The 13,195-nt window shown below is 41.8% G+C and overlaps 1 protein-coding gene across 8 annotated transcripts in view; it reads right to left on the reverse strand.

Annotated features, from left to right (window-relative positions):
• Positions 1-13,195, reverse strand: part of MOCS1 (molybdenum cofactor synthesis 1) — a 34,130-nt gene that overhangs the window by 16,775 nt on the left and 4,160 nt on the right. For 2 of the 8 annotated variants that reach the window (XM_053937590.1, XM_053937589.1), the window contains exons 1-3: positions 13,031-13,116; positions 5,211-5,343; positions 4,411-4,578 (exon numbers count right to left, since the gene is read on the reverse strand). In XM_053937590.1, the coding sequence (XP_053793565.1) occupies positions 4,411-4,578; positions 5,211-5,277 (235 nt within the window). In that variant the 5' untranslated portion in view covers positions 5,278-5,343; positions 13,031-13,116. Of the gene's footprint in view, positions 1-4,410; positions 4,579-5,210; positions 5,344-5,513; positions 7,373-7,399; positions 7,764-12,739; positions 12,818-12,870; positions 12,955-13,030; positions 13,139-13,195 lie in introns of those variants that run through there. The other 6 variants (XM_053937594.1, XM_053937595.1, XM_053937596.1 and 3 more) reach the window with 6 other exon arrangements.

A 13,195-nucleotide genomic window follows, 5' to 3' on the forward strand; every position in this document is an offset into this window, starting at 1 on the left:
GCCAACCCTTTCACAACTGACATCTGACCTGTTTATTTAGCAACTTCTATCCTACAATGCTTCACCAAAAAACAGTTCTAACCCAGAGGTAGCTGCCAGCAGTAGAACTTTAAACTTATGAAAGAGATACCACATGCAGTCCTAACTAAACAGAAAAAGGTCAACATACTAGACTATTACAGAGAATCCAAGGCAACAACATCCAAAGGGACAAAACATTTGCACTTGACAACTGAAATATTTCCATTACTAGTGGTAGCCCAACCGACTGGAGAGTGCTTATGCAAGACACTAAAAAATGGCTAACAAAAGAAAACAGCATAAGAAACAGCTAATATAATGAGATTAAGATTTAGAAAAGAGATGCCTCCTCATAAGCCAAATGCAGAAATGCTCAGCATACCAGATCTCCAGTTATCAGTAAGCTTTCAAACCTCCAGTTATCAGTACAATAACAAATAAGAAAAAACCCTCATAAACAACTTGCAGAAATAGAGCCACAGCAAAATAATTTACTTTGGTTTTTCCTCCCTCCCTCATAGCCTCCACCCTAATTATTTAAGAAATATTTGAAGAACCCTTACTCTTGAGGCAGCTGTAATTACAGCACAAATATTTCATAATCCCTTTGTCCCTCAAATTTTACCTCTATTTGCTCAAGTTGATAAGGACTTTATTTCTGCTTTATCTCATCGCCTAGCTCTTTTCAAAATATTCAGCCTAAGCCAAGTCGAGAACATTGGAATGGGTCAAGCCAGGTCACAGCAAAGACGCTGAAGTTTACAGCAGCAGCATTTTGGAACATGATTAAGAGCTCCATAAAGACATGAGCTTGTAGGGAAAGAGCAATCTTTACTAAGAGAGATTGTTTTTCTGGCCTTCAGCTCTCAAAGTCCTCCCAAATGACCAAGAATAACCTCTTCCTAGAGGATAAGTGCTACTGGCTCAATTTTGCCAAAGATTATTTAACACTAGCTATCACTAGCAGCTTAATCTTTGTGAGAGTAAAGGATATGTGCTACAGCCAGAGGATCATTTGGGAACATCACTACTTTTATTTATAGCCTCTGAACACACAAAATGCTCAACCTCAGAATGACTGGGGAAAAAAAGTCTAGGTGTCATAGAGATTTCATTGCTGGAAATGTAAAATGCATAAAGGTATTGAATAAAACTAATGCCATTCTGCAGCCTACAATGGAAAAAAAAAATTAAGAAGCAGCACCAGTTGATTAGATCAGTGCAGGCAGCAGCTGATGTCCATGCATCTCTTTCCTCATCAGACAGGGCAAGATATAGGATGAGGCACTGGAAGTACACTAATATATGGTATCAACTGTAGTAACAAACTAGACAATAGACAACTGTGAGAAGTTAAGAGATGGAGGCTTAACACTAACACCAACAAGTTAAAAAGGATCAGTCAGAACACTCTATCAGGTGTAACCTTCACAGTGTCTTGGTTTCGTGGCTTGTTGACCTCTAAAATTAAAAGGGATTAAAGAGACTTCATAACTTTGTAACTCTCCTCGTACCTGTTTGCTGACCTTTGGTCACTGCTTTAGCACCAATCAGCACTCACAAAGGCAACTGACAAAAACTAACATGTAGAAAAGGAAACAGAACAGATGCTGTAAGTCCTCAGCATGAAACTAAAACTTTTATGTCAAGCTTGAGCCATGAAATAAACCACTTTACATTTATGTTTTCCTTTAGGATCAGGAGCATCTTCTTAAATAGACAGTTTTCTTCCATATTCTCCTCCAATCATTTCCTTAACTGCACTTCTCCTGATTGACACCAGAAAAGGTGTTCTTGCTTCCTAACACATGAACTAAGTCTATCCTACACCACTTCACTCTTGAAATGGGTATAAAAAGTTGCTATGAATAGGCATCCAATATTCCACCCCCCACCCATGGAAAATTATTTCATCAGTGCAGATGTGCACTCCTCAGACTACTAATAACAAATAGCTATCAGATCCGGTGCTTATTTAAACTTTGAGTATCTCAAAGGGGATGGATTCTATATTCCACTATCAGCTGCTTCAGCAAAGTCTCAAACATATGATTTCAGCAATCCCCAGGACATAATTTAGCTTTCAGCAAGTGTTAGATGCTGACTCACAGTTTATGTAAATGCATCTGTTAAAAGATTTTAAATAATCTAAAGAACTATAGCAGGTCTCTGAATAGCATGGTCTCCTACAGTAGCTTCAAATTACATCTGTTCATTGAAACAACTAAAAAATTCGAATTTGTGTATTAAAAAATTTGGTAACAGAAATCCAGCATTAACATTTTTGAGCTTTACTGGTATTTCACAGATCATTTGTAGTTTGGAGAAAGGCTTGATGAAAGTAAACCTCAACCCAATCCAGCACCTGAGATATTGTAGCCAGCTTCTCCAAAACAATCTAGAAACTAACTCTACCCCAGACCAAACCAGCATATTATGCTAAGATGGTTTCAATAAAGACGCTTTACTCAAATTCTGCAGAAGACATTTTTGGGCTTGATTTTCCCTCAATGAGTTTTTCCCATAGTTATTACATTATCTATTTACTTTTGAGTCTCTTATCTTGATCCCAGACTGGGGCACCATAGAGTAACACCAAAGTCTGAGAAAACAGAAAGTGTTTGTAGACCCAATTCAACAATTTTCAACAGGCTGTAAAAACACACAGCCAGACTAATACAAATCCAAAACAGAATGAACTAATACAACAGGACAAACATCTTGACATCCCTTACCTTCTCCCCAAGATCACTATTGTCATCCACTAAAATGATCATTATGAATCTGTCAAAGTTCAGCTGTGAACAGGAATATGGGCAGAATAATGAAAACCCAAAACCATCCATTTCTTCCTTTCAGGCACAAAAATAAACCTTTGATAATTCTAACTGGAGTAAACCAAAACAAAAAGATATCTATCCTTCCAGTACCAATACTTCTGGATAGCAGCAAAACAATAATGATTTTGTAGTGACCTGACCACTCCACTTAGACTATCAACATCATAAGAACTGTGTTAAGTCATCAGCTACCACTGACAAATAAAAAGGTGCCTACAATACACTAGGAAAGAAAGCTCTGCACTGAACTGATGACATGGTTGGTTTCAACTCATTTTCATGCCAATATCATGTGCTGAACTGCAAAGCTTTATCGTATTTTAAACTGCAACCTAGTTTATAAACCTAGTTCCCTTTTACAGGAGCCAATAATTATACCTATTATCATTGCAAATAATCTATTATCTTGAAAGAAATATGTCTCTTGAAAGGCATATAGCTTCCTCAATACTAAAACCACCCCAAACCCATCATGCATGGACAAAATGTTCTAGACAATGATATTTCAGAGTTCTAAAAGGTTAGTGAATTTTGATTATGAATTCTGAAATTGCAAGAAGACACATCCCAGCTCACTCCAGTCACACCTTTTCCAGCTATGAACAGGTCAGTGCTAGAAACTACAACAGCTCTGCTGATTCCTTTAGAAGGTCGTCTTCTTTGGAAATGGTCTTTCATCCAAATCCTGAATAAACAGAGCAGAGGCAGAGACTGTTTTCTGCACAAAAGCTCACTGCATTGGTAGGCAATTTTTTTTCTTTCAAAACCTTCTTCTTCCACATAAACCTCTTCTTATCTTCAGTACTTAGAAGAGTGTATGCCCAGAAACAGACAAGTTCAGTTGTCTACAATACAACAAAGTGCACCCACCTACACAGCCTTAATCTAATTCATTGCCACTACACAAATCTACTGCAAGATATGAGACTTTAGACAGAGGAAAAAAGCACCTGACTCAAGAAAAAAGATCCACGCAGTGCCATTTAACACAATACTGATCAAAACAGACAACTTCTAAAATTTATCCAGTAATTTACCCTCCATTGTAGTAACAGTCTTCATCAGTAAGTTTAAAAACAGGTTTTTCCACCATTTCTTATTAAATACAAGCAAGTGACATCTGTTATCAAGGTAGCAAAACAAAACCACCAAAAAACCACACTTCTAAAAAATCAAAGAGAAAGCTTGCTTTGTTTGTAAGCACATATCACTTGTTCCTCCCCAGTGAGGACCTGATCATGTAAGTTCTTGATTTTTCACCCTCAGGCTCCATTATTGCAAGCTACTGTAGTAGATGTTGTATATAAAAGCAATGCTAAGTTCAGCTGGTATAATACAAAGACATGTAAGTTCCATGCAAGCAACAGAGCAGAACTGGAAAATTTCTGGAAGGCACCTTGCATTTCACAATGTTGGGAAAAAGCACCACAGTAAATGTGCAATTATTCTTCTGGTTGCCAGACTGTGTCAGTAGATAGCTGTAAGAGCAATTATTGGATCAACATGTACCAAGTCACTCTGAAACACCCTGTACTGATTTGGAACTCACCCACAATATCCACCACATCGGGACGGATAAGTGGCTCTCCGCCTGTCAGTCGGATCTTGTCCACACCTTCTTTCACAAACAGTCTGGCTAAGGTGATTATCTCCTGGGCAGTTAGTAGCTCTGATTTTGGAGTCAGCTGAACACCTTCCTCAGGCATACAATACTGACCTGAAACAAAGGTTACAGAAATACATGAGGCAAAAAATAACCCACAACAATTAATCTAATATTGATGGGCAAAATGCACCAAGGGCAGCTGTCTTTAATGGATGCCAAATGACACCAACTGTGCAAAAATTTTACAATATTATAACAATTTCCTGGTTTACTTCAGAGGAAAACTCAACACTAATTTGATGTGCCTCAAAATTACAATGGATCCACTCTGAATAAAAAGATGACCTTACTTCTATCTAAACTGCATTCAAACAGAGACACCAAGTTCAAGCAACAAGCACTGGACTATCACCAGACTTTGGAGAAGTAATTGTGGGAATGCCTAAGTATGAGCTCTCCTGCTTACAGTGACTTTGGACACACAAGCATCATTATCTAAACCACACCAAGTCTGATAAAAGATCTGTCACTTCCACCTGTCTCTGGCAGATCCCTAGGCTTGCTCCAGGTTTCCCATCCCACCAGTAGCTCAGCCCCAGTTAGTCTCTATCTGTCATTTATTGTTACTTTGTGAAGACAAGAAACAGCACAGGGCCAACACAGCAATAATACCCTAAGCCAAACCTTGGCTTGTGCACAATATGTGCAGAGGAGTGTTTTGAACAGAAAAAGCAGACACTTACACCTGAGGTTGCATTTCTCAGTCAACGAAATTCGCAAGTAATTGTGCTGCCGCCCAAAGCTGTCCATCAAAAAAGCAGAGAATGGAGCAGCACGTTCTAGTACAAAGCGTTCTCTTCCTGAGCTTTGTAATTCCTGTAACAAAAACAAGCAAGTGTTAAATATTTGAATTGTTACCCAGTCAACTTGTTGTATAAATATCAACTTTGAACTCAACTGATAATTATTATTCCATTTTTCCCCACACAGACAGCTGCCCAAGGAAAATTGTCAAAAGTGCCCATTCATTAAGTTTCACACCCTACCTTAATCCATTTCTACAATTTTCCTGGTCTTTGCCACAGGTACTTCAGGCTTTTTGTGCAGAATAGAAGGTGTTTTTCTTCAACTGCCCGTTTCTTCCCAGAATCAATGATCCAGGGTCACCTACGCTCACTACAGCCCTTGGGTAAATGAAATTATAGAGAAGGGGCTCTTCCTGCAGTTCAGCACAAGAGACCCTGAAGCTGATGAAACAACTGCATCTCTGCTTGTGCTCCTACCATATTCCATGTGTAATATTAACAACTTGTTAACAGCAAAACTGAATTATTGCTATGTACAATTATGTTTTATGACACCTGTCTTCATTTCCAACAAAGTCTTCCTGCCTAAACCCTTACAACAGAATACCTCCAAAAAGCTTGTCTCAGTTAAAAGATGACAAATAATGCAGGGCATGGTGGAACTGGAAGAGAAGTGTGTGATTCTGAACACCTGTTCAAACTGAATAAAAAAGATCAGAATTTTAAAAAATTCTTTATTAACTGTCATGAAGTGAATATTACAAGTGATTTCTACTTAAAATTTTGGGGTTTTTTAAAGCACAATGTAATACATTCTGGAACAGCACAATTTTTAGGAAGTATGAGTGTTTGCCCTCTAGAATGGGGGCATAAGAAGGATGAGGAGCTGCTGGAGCAAGACCAGATGAGGCCACAAAGCTGCTCAGATGGCTGGAGCTCCTCTCCTAAGAAAACCAGCTGAGAGAACTGGATCTGTTCAGCCTGGGGAGGAGATAGATGGCTTTGGGGAGACTCACTTTCCAGTACCTAAAGGGGACTACAGGAGAGCTGGAGAGGGACTTCTTACAAGGGTCTGTAGTGGCAGAACAAAGGAGAATGGTTTTAAACTGAAAAAGAGTAGATTTAGATCTTAGGAAGAAATTCCTGTGAGGGTGGTGAGGCATTGGAACAGGCTTCCCAGAGAAGCTGTGGATACCCATCCCTGGAAGTACTAGATGGGCTTTGAGCAAGCTGGTCTAGTGCAAGGTATCCCATGGGAGGGGGTTAGAACTAGATGATCTTAAAGGTCCCTTCCAACCCAAACCATTCTAGGCTTCTACGACCGCATTAGGTATCAAATATCCCAAAGAACAGCTGCAAACAAATACAGTTCAAGTTTATACCAAGTAACTTCAAAATATCAGTACCATCAATGCCAGAAAGGTTAATGTATAGCAAGGTCTAAATGCAGAGAGTCTTACTGCCTTTAGCCCAGGACTTTCCAATTACAATGTTACAGCTTTCTTCTTCTATACCTGTAAAGCACAGCTGAAACCACTTTGTTACTTTTGGAAAATATTTTGGTACCTCAAGTGAAATTTACAGTAACTGAATAAGCTCTTATCACGGTACTGCAGAAAAGCAAGAATTTACCAACATACTTTTATCAGCTGGTGGATACTTGCTTCAGGCACTGCATACAAACATCCAAAACCAATATAATTCAAACTCTGCTAAGTATTTTCATCTACTACATCAGAGTTAAATTACCATTTTATAGGAGGTCAATTTGGTAAGTCATGAATGAGGCCAGCTGCTTAGCATCACAAAATAAACCAGAGAAAACAAAATAATTAAGGGAACTACCTTCACTGGTTAGTTAACCTCATACAGACATTAAACAGCAAATTTCATATCTAGTGGAAAGGCACATACAAAACCATTTCTGTATATATGGTGTTCACAAAGTTAGTGTGTGTGTGCATGTGTGAATCAGCTGCAGAATTGTGCCTCAAGTTAAAATTGTGCTCACTAGCCTCGATAGGCTGCAGCAGGCAAAGGATTAAATAAAGTTTTTACATAAATTTAAGATGTAGAATTAGGAACCAAACAAAATTACACATTTAGTGGATATTTAAACTGCTTACCTAAGCAAAAGTCACAACTCATATCCAGTGAAAAACAGACATGGAATCTCCAGACATACCAAAATCAGAATGTATGTGATGATGCCAAGGGACCGGGCAGGAACACACACAGCCACAGCCATCAGCTCCCTGGCTCTGGTTATCACTAGTAACCAAAGGAGCTAATCTTGCACAGGATTTCCCTACAGCCTTTGCAAGAAATCTAGAAATGGCTAGCTAAAATGTTGAACCACACAGGTATGCTTCCTCAAAACATTTTATTGTGAAAACATTTGCAAGAAACATTTGTGGGTGGGTGGAAGCCATAGAGGAGCCTCAGTGATCAAATCAACCAGACAGCAAAGGTTATCTGGGGAGAGACCCAACTTCAGCCACCAGCAGCCACAGCAATTTTGTTTCCAGCTGTGCTAACACCAGGCTCCTGATAAACTTACAAGCAGGAGTAGTCATTCTTGGCAGCACAATCTTTTCCCTAACCATTGAACAATCCACTATACTTGATCCAAACAGCTTTGTGGTAAGATAAGAAGACGTTACTCTAAGAACATCCATAGCAGTGAGGAGCTAGAGGAGACAAGGGAGATACAAAGTGGCTGTTTCAAAGCCCAGAAAACATCCGTTTAACCCCTGATAAAACTGCAGTAGTAGCTTCCACGGAATTGCTTTTTTGCCGGAAGAAAGCAATCCCTTTCAGTTTCAGGGACTGCAACAGCAGAGGCATATGGAGTGCAAGGCCAGCCCTGCCAAGACTCGGCCTTCCCTTCCTGCATCATCAAAAGTGCAGCCACACCCACTGCTCACACACTCTCCTTCACCTCCCCTTCTTGCAGCACGCAGAACAAGACAGCTGGTTTTTAAACACCCGGGGAAAATGCTCCAGCCTAGGAGTGTGTGGGTTGCTGTAGAGCTTTATGTTACCAAAAAAATCTCAAGTTGGGAATCCATTGCTTTGACAGAAATGCTGGCTCTGTTCCACTTATTTTAAGTAAGTGTTTCTCCAAATACAAACCAGGTTAACTGAAAGAGCCCAAGTAAATATCCAGACTTCATTTCTTCATCTTCCTCAGTCAGAAAATTCAACCCTGAACAGACTAAATCTAAGGATATCTTAAATCTGCCAAACACAGATTTAAGAAAAAATCAGAAAAAACAGAACACAAAAACAGAAAAAACACAACACAAAAAAAAGTGTGTTTTTCTCGAAAACTATGCTGCTTTCTGGCCTGGCTGGATATCTGATGTTCTTCTTCCTATTATTTTTGCAAAGGTGTTCACATTTGAGAGGGAAAGCACTCCCAGGTTTATTAAAATTACCTGAGCCCCTCTTGTGGGAGCTCTCCTCTCCTGTTTCTTTCCCAGCAATGATTTTTTGCAACTTTTTGAGAATTGGGCTTCCTTACCACTCCACTTGAAGACAGAACAGTACAAACCTCTTGCCTCTCAGTTGTAGAGTGTGCATTACAGGGAGGAAAAGAAGGGAAAAGTTGTCCTCCCTGGAAGGAAGGTAGGGGCAAATAAGGGACACTTTAATACTTTTATGCAATGAAAGACAAAACTGCATACTTTCAAAGACAGTAATATGCTTAAAATAATTTCCAGGAAGGAGGCCCCACTGGAGTGGGACACAGAAGACCAGTTCTGTTGCTGTTCTGTCATCCATCTGCATGGCTGCTATAGGTAAGGTAGCTAAAGTAAGAGGAATAATACTGCCCTTCATTAATTACTCTAAAGTGAACTGTAAAGAAGCAGCATTAAAAGGCACTCAGCAATAGATTGGTCTCAATAAACTTAAAAGTTTCTATTGGAAATAACTAACTCTTGCTGCAAAGTGGTGGGTTTTAGAACAGGGAAAAGAAAAATGTTTTACACAGCTACTAGAAGTTCTTTCCGTCATTTTCTTGTTGTGTATAGAAATGGGTTTGTCTGGGAGGGAAGAATGACAGGAGATGGAATTTTTAACCTATTCAGTTTCTGACCAATTAGATTTCAGCACAGAGGAATTAGGAGATACCCATAAACCATAATAGCTGATACCCATCAGCTTGAACTCCAGCAGAGGTGGATCCTGTACTACCAAAACTGCTACTGCACCCAGCACCAGCTCATATTTTTATCAATACCACAGAAAAGGCCAATTATCAGAGATGAAAACTCAGATGCCTTCCTGGTAACTCAGGGCAAGGATGAAGCATTCCCTCAGGTTGTTGTGTAAGTAGGATTCTCTGAAGGGGAAGAACAGGTTGAGGTTGAACCTTGTCACTTGCAGCCTTTGTGAGAGCTATTGGAACAGGAAGAAAGCAAAAGCCTGCTACAGTTCCCAGACTACAGGAAAAGAGTTATTCAGTTTCCTGAAGTAAGAAAAAGTGGATGGTTGCTGGTATTTTAACATATCAATGCCCAATTACTTTTCCACTCAAAAGGGATGTCTATAATTCACAAGTCCCCACTCCCCTCTCTCTATAGCTGACAGGAGACACTTCTGCACATGGGAGGAGTATGCCCTGTCACACAGTGTGCTTTATCTGATCCATGAAAAAAACAGGTTCATTCTCTGGGCTGTCAATCACATGTTCTATACTAGTACTGAAAGAATGAGAGTTTAGATGACTGCACCTAGCAGCTATATTTTGACAAGCTGTCAACCCTTCAGACCCAACAATTCACCTATGATTTCCAGGAGAACTCTTCTAACAATGCAGCAAAATTGGAAGCTGTCAGCAGAGGTATCAGTAACTACCAGGAACACCACAAACTGACAGATACTAGAAAGGCTCAGTTAAACACAAGGGGGCAGACAACAGAATTCTTATCTACTAATCAAGCTGAAGATCAAGTACTATCCTTGCTCTACTCTTCCAACTTCACTTCTTCCCCAGTGATATTTATGCATTATAAAAGAGTTACGCTTGCAAAGACTTCTGCATGGGCCTCAGGGACTACCACAACCTGTGTATCCATGACACTGTTAGTGCTGCTCCTGCATCCACTGGCTCTTCAAGTTCCTACAATCCCGCTGAGTTTATGCACAGCATTGCTGTCTCAGTGTAGCACCTAACAAACCTAACAATGTTGCAGTGTCACAGACACAACTCAGCAAGAGCTCTTCTCTTTCATGCCTCACCTTTAGCATCTTAGTCTGTAGGAAAGTGGTGACATAATGTCCTTGGTTCAACCTGGAACTCAGACAACCGCAGAGGTTGAAATGGGTCTAAGTAGGCCAGGTGCCAGAATGAGGTCTGAGCTGAGAAGTCCAAGACAAATGTTTTTCTGAGGGCTCAGCAGCTGCTGCCCAACAGCTGACCCCAAACAGCAGGCTATGCCTGTGGGTACTGGCATGGAGAGCACTGCCTAGGGACTGCCACCGGCTACCCACAAAACAGCAGCAACACACAGAGCCTTTGAGACACGACTGGCTGAGAATTAGGGCCATGTGAGGTCTTTCTAGGCAAGCTGGACTCTCCACTTTATCCCAGCACTGAAGACTTCATTGTGGCCACAGAAATTTTCAGGTGGCTGCGTTTGGATTACAGGATCTGCAAGAGCAGATGGAAAAAGATGAAGTGAAACTTTGTATCAAGACCCTTACTGGACATGATACATCTAAAGCAGAATTTTAAAAAACATGCTGATTTCCAGTTTTGTAGTAGAAATAGGTCATCCTACCTGATCATTTTTGTTCAAGAATACAATCTGGACATGTATTATCATGGGAACAAGATGGCAGGATGGCATCGAACTTTGTTAACTGTGAACTAGTCAAGAAAAATCCAAAGAAATGCACACAACAAATTGTGGAAATGCTACTTTCAGAGTGCCTATAGCTTCATGCCCTGTTCTAGCCTTAGAAAAAGAACTCTACTCTGTGCACACCTCTGAGACTGACAACTGTATGTCAAAAACCAAGATTCAAACAAGTAAATTGTTTGTCATGCACCACAAGTACAACAGCGGTACTGACCCCACTGTTTGCAACCCAACCAAAAGACTTCAAGTGGATGGCTGTGGACACAGCCTCCCAGTTGTCTCTTGAACTGCCTGAATTACAGAGTTCTTCCTTCCATAGCTGGAATGACCATTTTAAAGGGGACTGAAATATAGTCTAGTGCTCTCGTCTCCCCTTTGTACACACCTCCTCCCCAAAACCTCAGGAAACTAAACAGAACCCATGAATACTTGCAGCTCCAGAACAGAAGACAGTCAAGCGGTATTCACAAATGTCTTGAATGTCTGAATGTTCTCTCATTTGAAAGCACATTTCACTGTCCCCTATGGCTGCAATGCTAATTGCTTCTCTCTACAGATGAATCTCAGGAGAAACTGAGAAGAGAAAGGAGAAATGAGTATATTATCACTGTATAGCTGCTAAGTCTGCAGTGCCTTTGTTTTTTACACTAGCTCGCTTCTCAAGCCCTGCAGGATAGAGCCAGTGCCCTGGCACACTTCTAATATTTACTATGCCACAAATGTGTATCCCCCAGCCCAATCTTCCAGCTACCATGGCTTTTTGCCCCTAAGGGAGGTAGGGCTTTCAGATGGATGTTGTAATCAAGCTCCCTCAAAATTACTCCTGAATGTTTGTTACAGCTACCCAATGTAAAGGAAGTAGTGAAAAGTAATTCTGATCACAATTTATAAAAATGTTTATGGCCTAGGAAAACAACCACACAAAACAAATTCAATAACCTTTCTAGTTTTCGGAGTCAAGTAAGCATTCAATAAAGCAACACACGAATCCATTTGGTTTCCTGTAAATAAGTAAGTGGCAGTGAATGCATTCAATTCTGGCGACATGGAGTCTGTCACTAGTAGCTTTAGCTTATTTTCTGTTTGTTAAAGCCAGCCATGCAATTGCAAGTAACTCAATAAATCATGTCTCAGCTGGGATTGCTCTGTGTGCCATGCCCTATTTCTGCTAGACAGTTACAGAACCTTTGCCTTTCCGCGTAGCTTTTTCTTTTGCATTAGGACACAAAGAGACCGAATCCACCCGAGGGATGGAAAGTTAAACAGGGAGAAGCTGTATCAGGGCAACTCCTGAGTTGACTGCGCGGCAGCACTAGAACAAACAGGTTCAGTGCGAAGTTCGCATGACCATCGGAGCACAACCACCGAAAGCTGACAAACCACTCGGGTTTTGACCCAGACTGATCAAAGAGCGTTGTGCAATCTCTCCTTTGGCTGGGCAGGAGCACAGGACCTGCTCGGTCCATGAGACCGAGTGCCCCAAGCACTTCCAAAGTAAGTGTGACATTTCAACAAAAGAAGGACATAGCATTATGTATTACTACATGTTGACTCTTCCCTCCCCCCCTATAGATAATCAGGTCACGTTCAACGCACAAAACCACCGGTCGGTCCGGGATACGTTGCAAAATTCTATGGACAGGTTGCGTTTCTCTGGAACGCGCTGGCAGCCCCCGCCCGCGGTGCCCAAGACCCCTGGTCGCCCCGCCAGGCGTCGCCACGGTTACCAGAGCGCCCCCTCCACGAAACACATTTTCCTAGGGACGAGGCACCGGCCCGGCACTCAAACTCCCAAACGCACGGCACGGTTCACCTCCCCCGCGCCCCCCGCCGGCCGCGAACCCGCCCCGCCCCGCGGCCCCGCCGGACCCCCCGGGCCCGCCTCACCTGCGCGGCGGCCGAGGCGGCCCTGGCGCGCGCCCCGCTGCTGCAGGCGCGGCGCGAGGCCGCCCCGCGCGCCCCCCGCAGGAGCCGCCCCCACGCCGCCGCCGCCATGCGGCTCCCCTGCCCCAGCGCGCGGGGGGCGCCGCCGCCAGCCCCGCGCCGTCACTG

This window comes from Vidua chalybeata, chromosome 3 (genome assembly GCF_026979565.1).
Source record: "Vidua chalybeata isolate OUT-0048 chromosome 3, bVidCha1 merged haplotype, whole genome shotgun sequence".
Classification (NCBI taxonomy): domain Eukaryota; kingdom Metazoa; phylum Chordata; class Aves; order Passeriformes; family Viduidae; genus Vidua; species Vidua chalybeata.